Here is a 21,655-nt window from a genome sequence, read left to right as displayed (position 1 = left end):
AGCACCAGGCCCAATGCACCCTGGACATGTCAGTCAGTATATCTTGATGGCCCATCTGTGAGTTTCTGAATGATTACTTTCCCTAGACTTATTTTTTTGAAACGTTTAGATTTCAGCCTTATGGCTTTATCAGTGACTAATGGTGTTTGCTGTTTAAAAACAGGGGGAGGGGAGAAGGGAAATATAACTATCTCCCCTAACCTCTGAAAAGTACTGAAAAAATCATGAGAAACTGAGGAAAAGGAAAAGATAAGAAGTATTTTGCTGTCCATTCCAGAATGCCTGTATCTTGAGTTTTTAATGTAGAGGTCACAAGATGTAAAGGTATTTTCACCCCAATTGGTAGGCACAGCAATGTAAAATAATTCGTGGTGGAATTAATTAAGGGAAAATAAACTCTCTCTGGATTTATACACTAGGTTCCTTAGGCACAGCTGACTACATGTTGTTTATCTACCTTTATACCCAGGGAAAAAACTGAGAAGAGATAGAAGTCTATCTCCTTTCATGAACTAGGCTTTAGAATCAATGAGATGTTTTGTCAGACTTCCATATTTGCAGAATTATAAATATTTCTGGTGAATTACAACCTTGGCAGCAAGGAATCCAGCCCCAGGGCTTTGGGGCACCCAAAAGATGGAGATAGGAAGATTTTCAAGAGAGGCAGGAATTTCAAGGCTCTCAGGCAACACCTCTCTAGTGAGATACGGGCCTTGGACCAGCTGTCGCTTCAGTTGTACAAGCCAACTGCGTGACTTTGGAATCTGGGTGTTACTGTCCTTGGTCTGACTTTTCAAAGTTTACTGTACCAATCTAAAGAACCCTACTGCCTGGGCTCAGGTGGACCCCTAGCTCCATATGAGTGGGAAATACGGCATCTGTAGGTTGCATGGGCCAGCAGTCATGGAAAAGGGAGATTAGTCAACTACATTTTGGAGATTTTATCAAGGTATTTATGAGAAAATTTTCTAACCTCATTCCTCTCCACCGGCTCTGAGGTCAAGTAATAGTGAAGAGAACTAAAGGATAGGAGCTAAGTTAAAAACTGGGCAAACAGCAGGTGAAGACACCCTAGACTAAAGGTATAACTATCTCACAAGTCAAGGATATCCTCCCTGTTCCACTCCAAACCCCAACTTTCTGAGGGTGACCTCCTCTTCCGTTGTATTCCCCCAATCCTGAATGAACTCAATACTGTCCTCTCCTCTCCTGTCTGGCTGGATAGGGGTAAGGACAGGTTCCAGAAATGGAGCTTCTGAAACTAGCAATCCTTATAACTCTATTCCAATATATTCAGGGCGACTAGTTTGTGCAGTCTGCTGCTACCCCTTTGGGCTTGTAGCTCAGCTCTCAACGCGATCTGCGAACAGGCAGACCCATATAGATGCGGCACTTATCCCAAAGCGGCTGGGTCCTCTCTCCCTTATTGTGCAGCTGCCCCAAACCTTCCTCCTTCTTTCTGGGACAGCTTCAGGACCCAACGAGGAAGTAATTGAGCCAAACAGAGCCTGAGCCACTCCGAGGGAGACTCCAGTCTCTCCTTGGGGTCCTGTGGGGCCTCGATGCAGACAAGAGCGCCTTGACCGTGGGCTCAGAAGGTAGACCACACAGAGGGCACTCATCGAGTGTGCAGTTTCCTTCAGTGCAATCTCTCCAGCTTCTTGGCCTCCCTGCTAGGCTTTACCCCGGGACTCTACGCCTTCGGATTCCACGGCACAACGAATTAGAGTGCCGCTGTCAAAGCTTCCTAACCTCCCTCAGCTCAGTACGGAACCTACAGCCTGAGAGTGTTTCTTGGGTTAGAATGGAAGGTGTCCGGGGGAAGGAGGAATCTATTTGTTCGCTCTCCTCTCCTTTAGAAGCGTTGGAGCCACCGTAGTCGGAGCTGCCTGGGCTTATCTACTAAGCCAGCCCTGACCACACAACCACTCTGGGCCCCAAACCCTATTCACCCGGATTTCTCTTCGGAGGAGATCCTTTCCTCTTGCAGAGGGAATGTAAACTAAGGTAGCTGCAGCGGGATCCGGCTGGCCAGAGGGTTTTGAGTCGGGAGACGGAAGGGTGGACCGATTTCTGGTTAAGAAAAGTTAGCCTCTCTCACTTTAGAAGAGCGGAGGAGCTCGGGCTCGGTGTCTGGTCACTAGGTGTCGGATTGGGCCGGGAGAAGCTACTTAAACTCAGAACTATGGACCAACTACCGAGCCCTGGGGACTAGGGGTAGCCGTATCTGAGAACAGTCTGGACGGACGCAGAGGGGACTGAGGGACCAAAGCTTGAGAGCAAACCCCATTTCCACCCTCGGTCTAGACGGATCGCCGGCTCCAGTAACCCAGATCCCGAATTCCCTCTCCCTTAGTCCATGCCATTCCGGGCCCAAACCGGTAAGAAACCCAAGCCGCTTCGGCTTGATCCAAGATGTCCCCCCTGGGGACCAAATTCTGTTTTCTTCCCCCCCCCCCGATACTGGCTGAGAGTTTCGGGGGAGAGGGCAAGTTTCCAGCAGAAGGTGCCTTGGAGGAGAAGTAGGAGATGTCCACTAGTTCCAGACAAGAAGTTGAGGCGTATGGTGAGAGAGCTAGAAGGAGGGAGACAAACTCGTAGAAGCTAACACGAGATTTATGGCTGAAACTGTCCTCCCTCAGCAAGGAGTCTTTAATTCCTTTCCAATCAAAACAGAGTTGAGTGTAAGACCCGGCTGGGCTTTGGGATGGGGGCTGCAGCCTTAGTCCTTTCAAAAGACAAACGCGAGGGGGGTGGTGGAAACAAACGACCCCCGAAACTGCTTGTCCCCCCCCCCAGCTTATGCCGAACCCACCCAGGTCAACGCGGTGCTCTCCTCCCCGCGGACCCATTTTCACTTTGCCGCGGGGACCGCGGGAAGAGCACAGGCGTTGACTCCGCTTCTCCGGGTCTTCCCGGAGCAAAAAGAGGTAGAGAGAACCCGAGACTGCAGCTCAGACTTAGTATCTAGTCTCTGCTAAGTAGTCTCGGGACTCCATCCGAGGCCCCTAAAAGGCCTCACTTCGGTCAATCCCCGAATAAACAAGGCAAGCTGGGAAGTCAGGTACTTTGGACCTCCAGGTTTTAAAGGGTTGGAGGAGTGGGGGGATGGGGAAAGGAAAACAATCCCTAAAAAAGCAAAACAACCCAGTGAGGGTATATGTGTTTGTCCAGGACAGCAAACCTGGAAAAACCCAGACTCACGCTTGGAATCAAATTCTCAGTTTTATAATTACCCAAACCTTTTGCTTCTCTAATTAAATGCTTTCCTTTATCAGGACACAACCTTTAGACGAGGACTCCCGGGTCACTCAGCCAGGGATGAGGACCGTGTTATTAACACACACAAAAAAAGGAGGGGGGCTCCATTTTGGGATTTGCAAAGTTTTTAGCCAGTAAGCATTGTTTACGCCACAGGGCATCGCCGTCCAGGCACTGGGAAGCCCAGTGCGGGGGGCCCTGGGGAGGTTGGAAGGGCTGGGGTGCGCTATTTGCCCAGCGCACTGGGTTGCCTGGGTAGGGAAGGAAGTGCCCTTGAGTCTACAAAGGGTGGGGGGCTGGGCTGGGGGGAAAAGACGGGAAGACGGACACAGTAATCACTAGATTTTAGAGCTGCAAGGAACCTTGGAGAAGCTCGTTCGGATTCGTAGCCGAAGACAGCGTTAGTCTTCCTTCTTTCCAAGGTGAATGAGAAGGAAAGAGGCTGAGGCTGCGGCGGCGAGCTGCGAGGAGAGATTCCTATCTGGTCCCGGGACCAGGAGGACAGCGCGCTGGGAAACAAAAGAGCCGTTTCTCCCCTGCTAAGCCAAGCAACAACTGGGGGGGGAGGGGAGGAGGAGGCTGTGGATATGAGTGTAAAAGCCTCAAGGTTGGCTTGTCCTTTGATTTAAAAAAAAAAAGGGGGGGGAGTATTTTGTCAACCCAGCTGGGGCATGGTTATGTGTTTATGCTACATTCCGTCAGAAAAAAGGCCCCCACAGTTCCGAACAGACCGCAGCGAAACAAAAGAAGGGCTTAATCTAATTAACACAGCCCAGGAAGGGAGCAGAGAAAGAGGAGATGGGTGGTGGTAGTGGGGTTGGGACTTGGAGAATGCTTTTTCCCTCCACGGATTTTATTTGGAGAAAGCAAATTCAGGTCGGAAGGGCTGTTATCTTCTCTATCCCTCTATCTTTCCCGCCCCACTCCCATCCACCTCATGTTTTCGGGAGTGCGCGGGTTTGGGGGGGGAAGAGAAAAAAAAGGGGAAAACCCCACCAAACCGGCGAAACAGCTTGCACAGGTCCTATCAAGTCCATTTTAAAATAAAAATAGAAACAAACTTTTAAGCCATAGCTCTTCCAACCGGCGTGCAGGGGGGTGGGAGTGGAGGTGGGGGTGCAGGTAGTGAGGGGGTGGCGAACTGCACAAGTACTTGTAAAGCTGAACGGTTCAGCTCGGAAAATGGCTGTTGTGAAGTCGAGCAAAATCCTGCCCGCTCCCGGAGTCTTGGGGGGGGAGCGTTGAAGAGAGAGAGGAAGGAATTACAAGATCTAGTCTTTAAATTTAGGTTTTCGGGGAGGGGGGGGAGAAGGCGGAGGCTGCACACCAAACACACAACCCACGATTTTCAAGCGAGGAGAGTAGAGCGAAGCCAATGATTAACACCCCAGCCACCCCGCTCCCCACCCCCAAATAAATAAAAAGAAATTCAAACGCCCGCTAGAAGGAGAAGGAGCCGAGCAGCAAGAGCCCAGCTGAACCATCCGCGGATGGACGCATTATTCGACGCCGTACAAGCTCGTTCTCTTGACTGCTTTGCTTTCTGGCGGGGGCTGGGGGGGTACTCGATCTCTCTTATACAACACACGCTACCCTCGTTCATTCCACACTTACACGTCCCTCCCCGCCCCCCAGGGCACAATCGGTTGGTTTTTTTCCCCCCACTACATTCCCAGCAAAGCTCCTGGCTTTGGTTTCCCCACCCAATCCTACAAGATGGCTCCCAGCTGCTGTTTACCAGACTGACTGCAGCAAAAGGGGGGGGGTGCGGGAGGAGAGAAGGAAAAAAAGGGCTCAATTCAAGTCGTGACTTCACTATCAGTGGCAAAGATCAAGGCAATTAAACATTCGCCACGGAATCAGACCGTGTTTCATCCGGGAGGGCCCGATCTTGCATCAACAACCGTATTATGCACACACACATATTTAGGTCCTATATAAACATGCCAGCCAGCTTGTTTACTGCTCTAGTGTTAACAGGATCTGTTTTGCATGTTTTCCTCACCCCCGTGCATCCCCACCCTGTTCACACACGCCCCCACCCTCGGCTTAAAAAAAAAGCCTTCAGCCTCTCATCTAGGTAACCGTTTGATTATATAAAATGTTCTCCAAAATAGCAGAGGTCCTGGATTTGTGGGGTTTGGAGGCACTCGCCCCGCCAAACACTCTCACTAAAGCTTTTTTTTTCCTTAAAACTGAGGTGCGTGTGTTGTGTGTGTGTGTGTGTGTGTGTGTGTGTGTGTGTGAAAGGGGGGAGGATAAGATAGGTTGGATGACTGACAAAAGAAAGGGGTGTGTGTGGAGGGGCTGGGAGAGAGAAAAAAGAGATTGATCAACACAGAAATTGCAGCTTTAATGAAATGCAGATTCTCCTAGCCCGCTGATGAGAAACACTTGAAAAATGCAAGCGCCATTGGCAAACTCAAGACAAACAAGCAGAATTTTTATTAGCAACTAAATGATTTATTGCATACATACCCCACCGTCACAATTACAGCGTCTTGTAGCATCCGGGTGTGAAAGCATTAAACATTTATAAAAATATGCTTTCCCTCCATCTCCGCCCTGCTCCCCCCCCCCCCGTAAGCGATTAAACCCTTGTTTCTTCACGTCTGTATTATGTTTTAAATTTTTTAAAAATCCTCCACTCAAGAATTTAAGACCTCCAATTTCTGAGTGAGGGCGAAAGAAAAGGGGTGGCGGTGAGAGATTCTTAATCTGAATACCGGTATATATTCAAGGGGGGGGGATGGTGTTTGAATTTGCAAGGTTTTCAAAGAATAAAGAACTACTTTTTAAAAAGCTTAGAGAGAGCGCCTGTCACTCATTGCTGCTCCAGTGATCGCTCGAGATCCCTCGGCATTCTGTTCAGGCAGCCATATAAGCTTCAGACTTGCATTAATTTTTCCTGCAATCACCTCCCCCCATCCCAAGTCTCTCGCACTCTCATTCTCTCAGCACCCCCCCACCCCCACCCCTTCCCTCTCCCTTTTCATCGGGAGGATCCTCCAGCTAATTTGGGAGCCGTGCGCTGTGGTGTCCTACCCAAGTCAGCGTCCTTTTCTCCGCCGAGTCCGAAGGTGCCTGGGTGATATTTAGATGAGCGCTTCCTTGCTTTTAACATACAGACATTGCTTTCCTCCTTGGCTCATTACTATTTTAGTTTCTTTCTTTCCTCTTCTCTCCCTTCCCCCCACTCCCGCCTCCCGCCTCCCTCCTTCCTCCCCTCCCCTTGTAGATCTTCTGCTTCCAAAAGAGGGCAGCCTAGAAACCAGCTCTGTAGGCTTTGGCGAAGGGCAACTTGAAACTGCCCTCCAGAGACTGAACTTTTTTTTTAAATTTATACTGGAATTAAATTAGAACCCCCCCCTCCCGGGCCGCCTCCCCCCTTTTTTCTTTCTTTCTAAAAGTCGAGAAAAGAAAATAGAATGGGGTCGAAGTAGCAGAATGCTCTCTTTTCTGAAAGTTTAAAAGAAGTGGATATGAAAAATAAAAAGGACAAGACCGAATCCTTAAACTTGCAGTGATTGGGGAATACTCTGGGGTTCTCAGGCCTTAATTAAAAAACGACTCAGCTTCCTTTCCTAATCAGAGAACAGGACCTACTTCTTCCCTTCAATGTCTTGTTAATTTTATTTGGGTAAACTAAGGAAATAGACAAGCACTAGATATTTTTTGTGTTCACAGTTACCGTCTCCCCTAGACACCCTTCCCTCCCCTCCCCGATTCTTTTCCCTTTCAAGAGAAAGCCCCAGATATATCCCCACCAGCTCTTGCTTAACCTCCGCCTGGGAAGTCAGAGCCGAGCCAGGAAGGTTCGGTGGTGACTCAGGCGGCGGCTCGGCTCGGGGACTGACTCTGAGGCTAGCGGGGTATCCAGGCAGCGTTGCCTCCCTGATTACCGAGTCTCTTATCCTCCTTATTTTCCCTTCTAACCAGGTACGTTCTCCTCTGCAGGCTGGCGAGCACGAGAGAGATTTTGCTGAAAGGGCAGTATGGAAAGTACAAAGTCTGGGGAATTGGGGGGACTTTTACCCCTCCTTCCTCTCCCTCCAGTAAGCGCGGCCAGCAAAACAGTTAGGGGTTTGGCTGCTGCTTTCCTTTTAGCTAAACACATCGTCCCCCGCCTGCAGCGCCTTCTTTCCAGTTGGGAGCAGAAAATGAAGGGACAGAGATCAGGGGTTTGAGAGGAAAGGAATGGGGGTGTGGAGCGGCTGGAGAAGAGGACCTACGCCAAGAGTTTTTAATATTACAGTTTAATAGGTTTCAGAAAGCCCCGCAGAGAAATGCAAATAGGATGAAATGTCAGAATCAAGTGGGATTCTGTACTCTAGCTCAGCCGCTTTAATCCTGTTTTCTGCTCAGATTTTTTTTGGGGGGGGAGGGGTGACGGTTCTAAAAGAGGGGTTTGGGAGGGGCTTGAGGAGGAAAGACTGTAAGTGGCTTCTTCAGCTCCAAAGCACATCAGCTTGGGATTGTTTTAGGCTGGGAAAGCTCTTATCACGCACCCATACCCCCACCTTCGTTTCTATAGGAACCCCCTTTAGAAGATTATATAGACACCCGCTGCCGCCTTGGCCTCTCCAAAATATTAATCATTAACGATCTGACATTGCGTTTCAGGGAGGGACTGGGGCTAGGAAAAATGCGTTTGCTTCCCTCTCCACCCCCCCCCATTATAGAGAGAATGAATGGTGGCTTTGTAAAAAAAAAATAAATCATGACGCTTCCTCCCATTCTACACACAACTGGATTGTTACTGCACCATCCTCCATGGTTGTGCAACTTGGAAAAGATCTGGGAAGAAAAGGAGATGCATTCTGTGTGTGTGTGTGTGTGTGTGTGTGTGTGTGTGTGTGTGTGTGTGTATGCGTGTGTGACAGAGAGACAGAGAGAGACAGAGATGAGGAGGAGGGAGGCAGGAGAGACTAAGCACAACGGAGGGTTACGGAGAAGAAAAGCAAACGGCCTTAAAGCTCTCCTTTCTCCTCTGGTTCCCCTGGATCCTACAAACTCTGTAGTCCTCGTCCCTTTGCCAGGTCCTCAGTACGCAGGAAATTGACAGCATTCCCATTAAACAGCGGAATGAAAAGAACTGAATTGCAGCTACAACCATCTTCTACTATTTTGATCAGTCAGCCCAGACTGGGAGGGGGGTGGGGGAGAGGGAGAGAGAGGAGGAGGAGGGCAAGGGCGGGCGAGGGGGGGGTCCACTGGTGGAGAGGGGAGGGCTGCCTGGAAACGGCCGGGAAAAATTCTCACCACCAGTTTTGATCATTCAGCCCCGCCGAGGGGAGCCTGGAAACTGCTCGAGCCCCTTGGTCCATAATTGGTTTTATAGGAATGGCTGAGGGCCAAAGTGTTTACATGAGCGTGATTGGCAGCGCGGGGAACCAATGGGAGGTTTACTATGAGATCCTGGCTGGCCAGCCCGGGAGGAGGAGGGAGCAGGGGAACAATGCTGGTTTCATTGCTAAAGAGTTGTCCTCCCTCCCCCCCCCCGATTTTTTTTTTTTTTAGATCCAGCGAGAGGAACTTGAAAGGGGGTTGTGTAATGTACCTTTTCCAATCCCGGGCTGTATATGGAGATTTGGGATTCTTTAAACCAGTGCTACCTGGATTTTATTAAAAAGCGGGGACCTCTGGAGAAAGAAAGCTGGATTTTCCAGGAAAGCAGAGCAAGCCGGGTCCCAGAGCCTGTTTGCTGGAGGGTGGAGGAGTTGGCGAGCCGAACGGATGGACTAAAGGACATTTTCATACCAAAAAAAGGAAAGGCGGGCAAAAAGTCTGAGTTGGATATAATTCCCGAGAGGGAAACAAGAACGGGGGGCAGGCGGCAGGATGGCCGAGAGGCGAGGCGGTTAGGCGGGAAGGGGACCATCCGCTCTAGCAGGTAGGTTTTTCCTTAGTCCCTTATTTTTTTGGAAAGTTAAATAGTTGGCTCTCCCACCCCGGTCTCCTACCCACACAAGTCTTACCTGCCCTCCTTAGCTTTCTTTACATCAGCCCTTTCCACCCTCAAACTACTTGGGAATGCAGGGACTTTTCTGGGATCTGAGCTGCATTGGACTCTTCGACTATCCCCCATTTTCCCTACCTTAGCCCCCTCCCTAAGATTTTCCCTCCAGAAAAATACAACCTAGAGGGGAAAATCTCTACCCTCCATTAAAAAAAAAATGCCCCCACTTCCCTCCGTGCCCCAGCAGTCTGTGAGAGAGGTGGGGGAGAGGGAGAGACATTTTAGATTATAGGCTGTTTTTAATTAAAAGCCGGAATTCAGCCATTTTAACTGCATTTAAGGGAGAAGAAAAGTAGGAATCATCCAACGCAGCTCACAGAAAAATAAATCAGCCCTTTCCATATAATCTGAATATGAAGCTTCAACTTTAAGCTCTCCATTTTTTTTGGTCTTGTGTCCGTCTTCTGAAAGTAGTAGTTTAAAAAAAAATTTTTTAATCATGTGAAGCTCATCTACCGCTGTGCTTAAGATGGAAAACATGTATCCAAGGTTGTGGCGATCTTAGATTTTAAAAAGTAAATGTTTCATCTGGTAACCAGAGAATGGGAGTGAGGGGAGGGGGACCAGGGACGGATGAGCTGTTTGTAAGTAAAAACCAGGTTAAAATAAGAAACCATTAACAAAGCTGGTAAGAGAAGCCCTGGGAAATGACTGGGGGTAGATATTTTTGGTTCAGGGTATTTTAAGCTTAAATTATGTGCAAGTCCAAAGGGAAGAAGAATGTGGCAAACTCCCTGCTAGTATTTACTCTGTAGATAAGACACCAGCAAAACCGAATACTGGAGACTTGTCTAAGGGATGGGGGGCTGTAAGACTGGGAAGAGATTTGGATTAGTTTGTTTGGGGGAGAGAGCTACTGGGGTTTTTGTATAGCTTTTTTTTATAATATAAAAAAATTCAGTTATTTGTAATTGCCCATCCCGCTTGTGTTTGAAAAGAGAGGGAAAATGTATCCAAACTGATTCTCCCTTCCCGCAAGAAACCAGCAAAGGACAAATCTTTTAAACAAACAGCTTTAAATTGGAACTTCGGGAATATTTACCAAACATGGGGGTGGGGAGGGTGGAGGAAGAGGATACTCCCTCTACTGAGAACAGTCAGATTTTAGAAGAGGGGAATTTTTTTTCAGCAGTTAATTTTTTTTTGAGGGTGACTGCATACTCTGAAGTAGGCTTGATGCCACCCCCCCACCACCCTGCCTCTCTGGTGCCTACAGCCGCCCCCCCAGTCCAGGGTTAGCGACCTCCCTTTTCCATACAGGGTCTATCGAAAATGAAACCAAACCTTGTCCTGTTTTGTTTTTTAAATTTCTACCAAATCCTAAGGCTAGAATGTATGCCACGTCTCACGGAATTTTCTGAGACAATCTGTCACTGAAGGGCAGGAAGGAAAGAAGAAAAATCCCTACTTGATTAATATAATCACTTTGAAACTCTTGCCCCTACCTGCTCAGAGGAATGAGGATCTGCTTATAGTAGATTTAGGAAAAAATACAATTCAAAAAGGGGGGGGGGAAAGGGGAGATGATTTAAACTAAAAAACTACCAAGGTTAAATATTAAACTTGTCCCATCAGATACCAAGCAAATGTTTAGTGAGACGTTTTAATCTTCAGAAGCAAAAGGTTTCAGTTTTTAAAGCTGAAACATGTGACATTTTGGAATAAAATATATTTCAGCGGGTGGGATCCGGTCTTTCCATGAGAAGCCACGCTAGCCTACCCCTCTCTGGCTTAGAATTTCTGGAGAAAAAGGGGGAAGAGGGGGAAAAAGCCTATGAAAGCTGCCCCGGGGATTGTGTGTCTGTCGAGGGGAGTTAAAGAGAGCGGCAGTACGCCTTCATTTTTAGTAATATTTTGGAAGTCTAGATCTGAGGAAGACCGAACGGGTAGAAAGTAGCGGTGATTTTTTGAAAACTGAAATGCGATGTTCCTTTTGTATACATTTTTGACTACGGAAATACCCGCTGGGTCTAATAAGCTTTCCTGCCTCATTCAGGGGCAAAGGGAGACTTTGAGGGAAAAGAAACTTATAAGGTTTTTCAAAGTGGTTTCCCTTTTTTGGTGGTGGAAGGGGGTGTTGTTTGTTTTCTCTTCGGGCCGGGAGAGCTCCGCCGGCTCCTGCCTACCTGCTGGCCCGGCTCCGAGCGGTGCTGCAGTACGGAGGAGGGAGCGGTAGGAGGGAATAGCCCTAACTCCAGGGTTTGTGTCTCTGCTCTCTCCCCACCACAGGCAAAGAAAATGCCCCCAGCGGACCCTCCGCCGGCCGAAGACCATGGAACTGCTCCGAGGCTTATATTTTAAATCCCTCTGATTTGGGGTGTGTGGAGGGGGGGAGGGGCGCTGGGAGGGGGGGCGCCTGGGGAGGGGTGGAGGAAAACGAAACGGCTTGGAAGTTGGCACTCAGATGATGGATGGCCGAGATTTGGGGCCTCCCCGGTCTGTCCACGGCCCCCCCCCCTCCGCTACTGTCCGGGTTGGCAATGGAGAGCCACCGGGTCGGTGCTGCCACGGCCGCCGGCCGCCTGCCTTCCTCTTCTGGCCACCTGGCCGCCGGGCTGCCGGCTCCCCTGCCGCCGGGAAAGTACATGCCGTCGGGAATCAACCTCCATTCGCACCCGGGTAAGTAAGAGTCCGAGGTCCCAAGCTCTCGACCTCACTTCCCGGTTACCACTTCTGGCCACGCTGAGCACTCGGTTTCCCCATTCAGTGGAGATCTGTGGCCTCCTGACTCTCCTGAGTTGCACTGTCCCTGAGTTGTTGAGCCCCCTTCGGGTTTCTAAAATCTGATATAAATAACAACTGCGGACTTTTGGCAAGGGGATGTGGAAGACCCAGGGTTAGGATATTGGGGAGGGGAGCAAGGGAATATTTCCCCGAAATGAGGCTTTTAGTCGCTGAAGTAAATGTACTTGGAAATCTTCCCTGTCAGGTCCTTCTGCAACCCTTTCAGTCCACTGGGAGTGTTCCCTTGGAGAATATGAGATCTGAACAGACATCCCTTGGCTTCAGGGACATGATCAGAAAGAGTCAAGAGTCCCTTCCCGGGAGTACCAAATTAAAAAAATTTTTTTCTTAATCTCTAGAGTAAGAGTGTGAGGGCATAGATAGCAGCAGTGTCCAGCCCGGTCTGGACAGATTGCATTTCGGTAGGGTTTCAGAAAAAGAAATCTAGATTTCCCTTTCCCTTTGGGACAGGGCTGGACTGGGGAACTCTCAAAGGTTCATTCTATACCAGGCTACTCTTTGCTCCACCCCGAGGGAACCTGGGTTGCTTGGCTGAGGGAGGCACAGGCTACCAGAGTTAGGAACAAGGAAAAGAGACAGCTCTGTTTGTGAAGGAGCTTCCTGGCAAAGATTTGCCCTATGTTGGAAAAGTATGTGTCTTGGGAGTATAGCTGACATCTGCTTCAAGGGGCTGGAGATTCATTTGCACTGTACCCCACCAGTTTGGTCTGGCTTCTCTGCTTAGGGGGAGGTTGACCTCCCAGGCCAGCTAGCTGGATATATTCCTGCGGCAGGAACCAGGAAGAGAAAGCCCGGGTCAGAACAGACATCATGGGGATTAAGCAGGCCCAAGATCCTTCAGAAGTCTCCTTTTACAATATCCTTCCTCCCCAGTCCTCAGCGGGGGAAAAGAGCTGACTGACTACTCAGTGGCTGGACGCTGGGGATTGAAGCTTTTTTTGGGGGGGGGGGTTAATTCCAAGATAACTTTTAAAGGCTAGTCCAACCCGAAGAGTGTGTTTTCAGTTTTAGAACCTTTTAAGATAAAAAAAAATCCCACAAAAGCCAGAACGGTAAAACTTTTTTCTTTTCTTTAAAAAAAGATCTTTTCCCACTGCCTTTTCCCCCTTAAGATTTGTTTACTAAGATTTTTGGAAGCTTTGGTGTATTTAATAAACACCCAGCCATATAGACACCCTCCCATTCCGACTGTCTCAGTCTCTGAGCTCCTACCGCTGGCTGATTCCCAGATGTTGGGCAGTCAGACTCTGCCTATCCGAGACTCCTGGGTGTACCGGGACTGAGCTCCAGGACTGCAGAGCAGAGTGGTAGGCCGTTCTGACTTGGGGTGGGGGTGAATTGCCTTGTTCTATTGTGATTCTTTGATGTTGCAGCTGTTGTCTGCAAAGTTGTGGGGAGGTCTCCCTTCTGCGGTTCAAGACTTTTTTTTCTGGGGTGTGGAGAGGGGGTTGCTGTGATGACAGTAGACTTTGCTAAGGTGACAAGATTTTGTGTGTGTTTGCTGCAATCAGCCCTGCCTCCCTTCACCCGTCTGCAATGAATGACTTTGAAATTTTGCAAACCTGATTGCCAACATCTGCAGAGAAGGAAGCTGCTCAGATCGAGGGGAAAGATTTATGGGCTAGAGAATGGTTGGCAGTGCCAGTTTTCCAGGTGCTGAAACGAGAGGTTTAAAATGAACAAAGCAATAAAACGGGAGCACATGGGCACCCGCCCTCCGCCCTCCACCCCCCACTCCCCCAAACCGGCTGGAACTAAATCCAGCTTTCGGCTGTCTACTCCCTTCGAATCTCCTAGTGACCCTCTCCGCCCAGCCGAGCTAGGACTTGCACAGGGTTTACTTGAAATAACTAGTTCTACTCTCTCTGAGCGTGGAGTCTAAAATCTAGTTGGTTCAACTAACTTGGCCTGGAGAGAGAAGGGAATTTTTCTTGGTTGGATTCCAGCCTTGGGCCCTTCCTGCCCACCACTTGTCCCTGCAGTTGTGACCTGTCACGTTCTAGCTTCTGTCCTGCCCTGTGTTGTTTACCAGGTCACGCCGTCTGTTCCCGGGCAGTTGTGAAAGTGGGAGGCTGAGGCGGCTGCGGCGGCGCGGTGGGACGCATAGCTTCGGGCTCGGACTGTGAGGAGCTGGGGGAGGGGAAAGAGATCGAGTTTTTGGGTCCTGGGAGCTGGGGTCTCTGGAGAGTGGTGCCGAGGGCCACCAAGAACGCGGAATCGGTTCCTCTTCCCCACTTAGTTTTCCTGCATCCTCTGGGCCTCTCTCCTTCCAGCATGCTCCCACCTCCCCTTATTACTCGGCAGAAGAAGCATCCCCGAACCTATCATTAAAATTTAAATTCTTCCCAAGAGCAGGGGTCCTTTTCGTTTTTCTTCCATTTGAGGGGATTTATTTTTTCCCCGATCGGTATTTTAGGGCGTCAGTTCACTGGAAAATGCCCGACCGGTGGCTGCAGCATTCGTTTGAGCGCAGGGGAAGGGGGGGGGAATGTACCAAACAGTGGAAAAATCAGAGAGGTGGGGTTTGTGGGGTGTTCGTAGTCCGAGCTGACCCGGGGCTTCTCTTTCCTGCTTCTGCCGGGTCGGATTGGTCCCAGCCCCGGAGCTGGCGCCTCCCTCCCTTTCTCTCCACCCGTAGTCCCTGGGGCCCTAGCCGACCTCTTCCCGCTTTCTCTCTTATTTATTTTGCGTGTTTAACTTTTCAGGAACCTGCCCGGCAGCGGATCGGAGGGACAAAGGGCCTTTGTGAGGCTACACTGTGCTGGGGTTGGGGGGCGGGGTGGGGGCGACCTCTTGGAGCATTGGTGACCTAGAATGGGGGACGGAGAGGGGGTGAAGAGGGGAGGGGCGGGATTGTGTGCTGGGGTGTAGGGGACCAACGAGGAGGAGGGTCTAGCCTAGCTCCGGAGCCCTCAGGGTGCCGCAGCAGAATGGATAAGTGCTTAGTGCTCTCTCTCTTTCCAGGGACTGGGAAGTGGGGTTGGGGGCTGGGGGGTGGGGAGGGTGGAAAGGGTGGAAAGCCTCGCCCCGCCAAAAAAAAAAAAAAAAGGAAAGATGTGGTCCTACGCTTTGCTTTAGAAAAACCCAGGGTGAGAAGACCCAGGAGTTCTGGCAAGACTGTTAGCCTGGCCTAGACCAATGGGCTGATCTTGCGGTGATGACCCTCCCTAGGCCCGGCTAAATTCAGTGCTCACTGGGCCTTGAAATGACTGGAACTCTATTCCCTTCCTGGCGTCTGGCCCGGGTGGGGAGGAAAGAAGGGAGCAAGTCCGTACGAGACGCCACGTCTGCCTCAACTCTGCCGAAGAAATTCCCTAGTTAGGAAGGAATAGGGGGGAGGGAACCGGGGGAGGGAGTCACCTGACGAGGCTGAGATTGGGGTCGATCTGGGCATTGGTAGAAAAAAAAAAGACTAGATTTGGGTTACCGTGGGCTGGGAATATAACAAATTAGTTAATAGCCCTGCCTTTTCCCAGGTGCAAACTGTAGGTCCGCCTCCACCCCACCCCCCAACCAGGAAATGGACTGCCTAGAATTGAATGCAATTTTGGAAAAATGCTGCCGTGGAAATTCAATGTAAACCCAATCAGGGGTCCAGAATGGGGGTAAACCGGGCATTTCCCTTGTCCCAAAGGCGGGGACTGGGGGGGGGGACGGACGACGGAACGGGGACGGACTACTCTAGTAGCCGGTAGGATCCTTTAGGACTTCGTAATTATTTCCGCTGGTTCTATTTTAGTCTGCCTCAGGCTTTTTTTATTAACTGGGCCTGGCCAGTCACCCTAGCCGCAGCCCTGGGGCAGGGGCTGGGCTTAATCCCAGAGCCCAGACGTCGGCCTCAGTGAAATTAGACCTGTCCTGGGCCTGCCTTTTCCTCCCCCGCTCCCCCCCCACCATTGGCTCCCGAGAGTGCCAGGGACTGACTGGGTCAGGTAGGTGAGTGGAGGAAGGTGGAACCAGGTTCAGTGACGAAGCTCACCGCCCTTTGTCCCTTATGCTGTTTGGACTCTTCCTGGAGGACGTTTACGGCTAAGTTTTTCTGTAGTTTCCTGGACCACTTCCTTTTTTCTTCCCCTTGAGAGGGCTTTAAGATGGCCAGAGAGTCCAAGAGTAATTCTATTTTACGGGGAACATTTTTTTTTTCAAAGTGCTTTCACTTATATTTGGAATACTGGAAACAACTATGAAACTATGATTGTTATTACTCCCATTTTAAAGATAAGGAAACTAAAGTCCAGAGAGATTAAACTAATTTGCCCAGGGTTACATAGCTAGTTTGTGACAGAGATGGGACAAAGATCCAGGTCATCTGACTGGACCAGAGTTCAGTTCTTTGAACTCTTTTTTTTTGTTTTTTATGTGTTTTTTGTTTTTGCCTTTCTTTGTGTCCCGCGAATTTAGCACTATACCTGGCAAATTATAGGCACTTAAAAAATGCTAGTTGACTCCTTTCAACATCGCGTTTGCCCTTCTAGAAGCTAGTAATCTCTAAAGCGTTAATTTCTGAATATTCGTTGACTGATGTCATGAAGGAAATGTCAGGAGGGTGTGTTAAACTAAGAAAGAAGCTTTCCTGTGAAAGGTCTTCGGATATTAAAGGAGGATATCAGTATTGTCTTCAAGTTTAATTCCCTGGAATGCTGTTGGGTGTATTAGACACTGGGATTCTAGAAGGGACCTTCTTTCCTTCTCTTTTTCTTTTCAGTTAGCCTTGGACCTTTGTCCTTGTATTTTTTTTTTAGAGTTTACCTTTTTAATAATAGTAAATATCTTATTTGTATAAGGGCTTCATCCTATAATAAAGCTTCATTTGAGCCTCACAACAACCATGTAAAGTTAGTGATTAATTGTGGCAGGATGATTAATTCCATTGATTCCATTTCTACATTAGTAAGTGCTATTCTTTCATTTTTACAGACGAAGTAAAAGGTTAGTGGTGAAGTGATTTGCTTAAGATTACACATGGCTAGCAAGGGGCTCAGGGTTCCTGACTCTACTGCTCTTCTCAAAACACAAGGATATCTTGGAGTTTGGCTCCTTCTCCGTAATCAGATTAGCTGTTGATCAGCCTTTTACTTGTTATTTATTAATTCGAGTGGGGCCTGAGTTAGTGGTGCTGTGCATCAGGCTGCCTTCGGTGCCCACTGCTAAGATTTATTTCGGCTGGCTCACCTTCTTCTTGAGGGTTTATTTAGGATAAACATAGAACTTAAAAGCAGAGTCTCCTCCCTCTGGAAAGAGAACCCTCAATAATACTAGTAAAGTCTCTTTTCTCTCATATTTTCATCCCAGGAGGGCATCAAAATGAAGTGGAAAGGGTCAGAAGACTCTGGTTTGTGGACCCTACCTGACATCTCTTACTTGTGTGACTATAGGCAAGTCACTTAACCTGGCTGAGCCAGTTTCCTCATCTAGTAAGCTCATTGGAGTACTAGTTTTAGTGCTAGAAGGAACCTCAGAGGTCATTTAGTCTAATCCCCTCATTTTGCAGATGAGGAAACTGAGGCCACAATGGGTGAAATAACCTTCCCAATGTCATACAGCTTGTAATTGAAAGAGCCAGCATTTGAAAATAGGTGCTCTGAATTCCGCATCTAGTGATGGTGATGCTGCCTGCCAGTGCTGCGTGATGTTAGTTAACATTTATGTAGCACTTTAAGGTTTGCAGAGGGCTTTATATTATCTCACTTGAGGTAGGTGCTGCTGTTATTCCCATTTTACAGATGAGGAAACTGAAGCTGAGAGAGGTTAAGTGACTCACCCAGCTAATAAGCATCTGAGGGGGATCTGAACCTAGGTCTTTCTGATTCCAAGTCCAGTCCCTTATCCATTATACCATCCTGCATAAACATGGAAGTGTTATTATTTCTTAAGCTGTGGGGTTCTGGGGATAGGTTCTTTCTTTGGACTTAGCCCTTATTATGAATTTGTAGGTCTACCTTTGAGCAGAAAGGCACTTCCAATAGCAGGGGAGATTCTAGGTTTGGATATAGGTTAGGAATCTCTCCTGTAACTAAGCAGTAGATAATACTATTCTTGTCTTGTCTGTAAGTGCCCACAGATTCATTCCATTATTAGCCTACAGCTCCTCCCCAGGCTTTGCTGCGGTACAGTTGACATCAGTTAAAACGTGTGTGGATATTTGGGTGATGTTGGAAGGTTGAAAAGTCATTTCAGGGATAGATTTTGGGAGGTGATACTAGGCATAGGGGTCCAAGGTTATATCACCATCAGTAGCCCTAGTCATTTCAGGGTCACTACAGTATCCTAAGACCTCCCACAGAAATTTCTTGGGCTTTCTAAGAATAATAATAATGATAACGATGATTAACATTTATATAGTATTTTAAGGTTTGCAAAGTGCTTTACAGATATCACATTTTATCTTCAGAAGAAAACATGGGAGGTAGGTACTATTACTATTCTCATTTTATAGATGAGGAAACTGAGGCAGACAATATTGAATGCTTTGCCTAGGGTCATACAGCTGTGGATTAATGGATTAGTGTCTGAGACTGGGTTTGAATTTAGGTCTTCCTGACTTCAGATCCAGAGCTCTGTCCGCTGTGCTACCTAGCTGCTAGAGGGTACAACAAGAATGTATGGGTAAATACATGGGAAATAGATCCTGAAATAATGTTACAAATTAGTGATAGGTTCCTAGTCTTGTAACTAAAAGGAACTTTACACGTTATCTAATACAGTCATCTTATTTTACAGATGAGGAAATTGAGGCCCTAAGGTCACATTGGTAGCCAGTGGAAGATCTGGGTTTCTAAGCCAGGCTCAAAACCTCCAAATCTAGTCACTTTCACTAACCTGCTGCAATTAACAAGTACTTTTGTTTGATAGGTGAAAAGCATTGTATTAATATTAAATTTTAGGGATAGGGACCAGACCTGTAATTTTATTGGTAAATGAGACTCCTAGATGAGGAAACTCACTGTGAGAAGGTGCATGTGAGCACTTTCTCTGCAGTTTATGCTCTCAGAATTGCCTAGGATACTGAGTATTAAGTGACTTGTCCACAGTCACATAGCTAGTAGATGTTAGTTGAGAGACATGAACCTTTGAAGTCTTCTTGACTCTAAGACCAGTTCTTTTTCTGCTATGACCCACTTCCTCTCCACATTGAAAGAGTAATTCATATTTTAAGGTATCAATATAATCACGTAAAGTTAGAGCTGGAATAGACTGAAGAACATAGACTGAAGAACTGGATGGGATCTTAGAGTATGAAATAGCTGTCAGAGCTGAAAGTGACCTTAGAACAAAGTATATGAATGTCAGCACCAGGAGGGACCTCTGAGATCATCAAATCATCCTTCTACCCCTCCCTCTGTGCCCCTCCACCCCCTTAGAGATGAGAACATTGCTGCCTGAGGTCATACCAGAGTGTGACCTAAAGTAACTCCTAGTAAGTGTTAAAACCTGGCCAGAACCCAGGTTTTACATGAATAATTCTAGTGTCACCAGTTTTAATAACAGCAGCTAACACCTGTGTTGCTGGCACTGTTACTGACAGAGGAATATGAGAGGTATAAAATAGAACCCCTACTCTATCAAATGAGGTAATATGGGTAAAGCACTTAGCTAGGTGGTGCAGTGGATAGATAGAGTACTGGGCCTGGAATCAGGAGGACCTAAGTTCAAATCTAGCCCCAGACACTTAGTAGCTATGTGACCTTGGGGAAATCACTTAACCCCAATTGTCTGGGGTTGGGGGGGAAAGCAAAGCACTTAGCTTAGTGCCTCGCATGCAGTAGGTACTATATAAATGCTTATTTCTTCGTCTCCTGTTTTTAAATAGCATGCTTGTATGTGCTTTTAAAAACATACATATATTTAAATCTGGAAAGGAATGTTAGACCCCATCCATTCCAACTTTGTCGTTTTCTAAGTGAGAAAAGGTGAGGCCTAGAGAAGAGATTTGTCAAAGGTGACGTTGATAATAGCAGGTCTACAAGTTTCACATGGGGGCAGCTAGGTGGCGCAGTAGATAGAGCACCGGCCTTGGAGTCCGGAGGGCCGGCGAGTTCAAATCAGGCCTCAGACACTTGACATTTACTAGCTGTGTGACCCTGAGCAGGTCAGTTAACTCCACTGCCTAGCCAAAAAAACAAACCAAAAAAACCAAGTTTCACACAAATCCCTGGACTCCAAATCCACCATTCTTTCTACATTGGTACCTCAGTGAGATTTTCAGCTCTTTGGTGGGGAGAGGGGAGGCAGGGACTAGAATTCACATCTCTTTCATTGATAAAATATGAAACAGTAAGAAATGGTATTGGAGAGTATTTGGTATTGTTACTAAACTGTGAATAATCCTAAACTAAAGAATAATTTCAGGAAGAGTGAGTTTGGGCTAGCGGGGCATCCCTTCTGGGGCCTCTAGCTTTTTCTCAAATGACCTACAGAGGAGATTATACTTTGTGATCTCTAAGGTCCTTTCTGGGCTCTAATACTCTATAATTCTATGAGAAAAGAGGAGAGGATGATACTGATATTTGGAAATAATATCTTAGAGATCCAAGATAGATGTGATATATAGGCAATTGATACAAATATTTAAGACTAAAAGCCATTCCCAATAGATAAGTGGTCAAAGGATCCAAACAAACAAAAGAATTGCATACTTGTCAGTGACCTGGAAAAGACTGCTCCAGATCACTAAGGAAAATGCAAATTCAGACAGCTCTGAGGTTTCACTTTGGTAGGGATGAGAACAGGCATACTAATACACTAATATACTAAAGCTGTGAATTAGTCAACTCATTCTGGAAAAACAATGTGTAATTATGTAAGAAAAAGTCATTAATAGTTTTTAAGTGACCTTTGACTCAAGCATTCCCACTACTGGACTGGGAAATCAAAGGCAGAAAATTTCCATGTATGCTAAAATATTGGTGTCTGAATGGAATTGAATTTTGTCATTCAAAGAAATGATGAATGCATAGGATTTAGACAAACATGGAAAGACGTATAAATGTATCTAAAGTGAAGCAAGCAGAACCAGGAGAATAATATATACACTGACTTCAGTAATATAAACAAAAAAATTCCATGAAAATGAAGGAGGTTGAGTAATTATGTCTAGCCTTTGGCTTTGGAGAAGAAATGAGAAAGCACTTCCCTCTTTTGGTAGAGTTTGGGTAAGGCTGGCAAATACTGCAAACACTGTTAATTATGCAGAGTAGATGCTCTAGTCAGTTTTACTTAACTCATTGTCATTGTTACAGGGGAAGTCTTATTTGTTGGTAGTAAGGGGCTATGTCTGAAAATGACTGTGACATAAAAAGAGAAGGTGTACAACCTTTGAAAAAAAATTAAAATTTACACTTTAAAAAGAAAAGACAAAAAAAAGTGGAAGTTGGATAGGAGATGGGCCTTAAATGCCCAACTGAGAAGCTTGCACTTGATCCTACATAGAGTAGAAGTTCATCTTAGGTTCTAGAGTAGGGGATATGATTAATAGACATTTTAATGCAATACATTTTGACAACATTAATGCTGAGGATACAAAAACGAGTCGTCACTCAAGGAGCTTACTAGAAGAGGGGAGGGGGAAATGATACAACATGTATGCTAATAAGTAAAATCAGAAAAATGGTTGTATGGAGAAAGTACAAA

General features: G+C 47.2%; 1 protein-coding gene and 4 long non-coding RNA genes across 5 annotated transcripts in view; 3 read left to right on the top strand and 2 right to left on the bottom strand.

The window, feature by feature from the left end:
- The window catches only part of LOC144456864 (uncharacterized), a 48,888-nt gene extending 42,261 nt beyond the window's left edge, over window positions 1–6,627 (bottom strand). Inside the window, exon 1 of the long non-coding RNA XR_013486041.1 lies at window positions 6,307–6,627. This is a non-coding gene — a long non-coding RNA (uncharacterized LOC144456864). The remainder of the gene's footprint in view (window positions 1–6,306) is intronic.
- LOC144456863 (uncharacterized) lies at window positions 2,390–4,328 on the top strand. The gene is made up of 3 exons (XR_013486040.1): window positions 2,390–3,064; window positions 3,279–3,395; window positions 3,684–4,328. It is a non-coding gene; the product is annotated as an uncharacterized LOC144456863 (long non-coding RNA).
- Window positions 6,628–7,074: 447 nt separating the features above from the next.
- Window positions 7,075–11,610, top strand: LOC144456861 (uncharacterized). The gene is made up of 3 exons (XR_013486037.1): window positions 7,075–7,200; window positions 8,782–9,154; window positions 11,510–11,610. It is a non-coding gene; the product is annotated as an uncharacterized LOC144456861 (long non-coding RNA).
- Window positions 11,611–11,672: 62 nt separating this feature from the next.
- TNRC18 (trinucleotide repeat containing 18) overlaps window positions 11,673–21,655 on the top strand; it is a 154,855-nt gene continuing 144,872 nt past the window's right edge. Inside the window, 2 exon segments of the mRNA XM_021008576.2 lie at window positions 11,673–11,729; window positions 11,731–11,899. Of these exon segments, the coding sequence (XP_020864235.1) occupies window positions 11,685–11,729; window positions 11,731–11,899 (214 nt within the window). The 5' untranslated portion in view covers window positions 11,673–11,684.
- Window positions 13,074–14,645, bottom strand: LOC110223203 (uncharacterized). Its single transcript, XR_002328621.2, has 2 exons — window positions 14,055–14,645; window positions 13,074–13,681 (listed from the first exon to the last, which is right to left on the bottom strand). It is a non-coding gene; the product is annotated as an uncharacterized LOC110223203 (long non-coding RNA).

Source organism: Phascolarctos cinereus, unplaced genomic scaffold (genome assembly GCF_003287225.1).
Source record: "Phascolarctos cinereus isolate Bilbo 61053 unplaced genomic scaffold, phaCin_HiC Scaffold_4;HRSCAF=312, whole genome shotgun sequence".
NCBI lineage: Eukaryota > Metazoa > Chordata > Mammalia > Diprotodontia > Phascolarctidae > Phascolarctos > Phascolarctos cinereus.
This window is presented reverse-complemented; position numbering and strand designations above follow the sequence as displayed.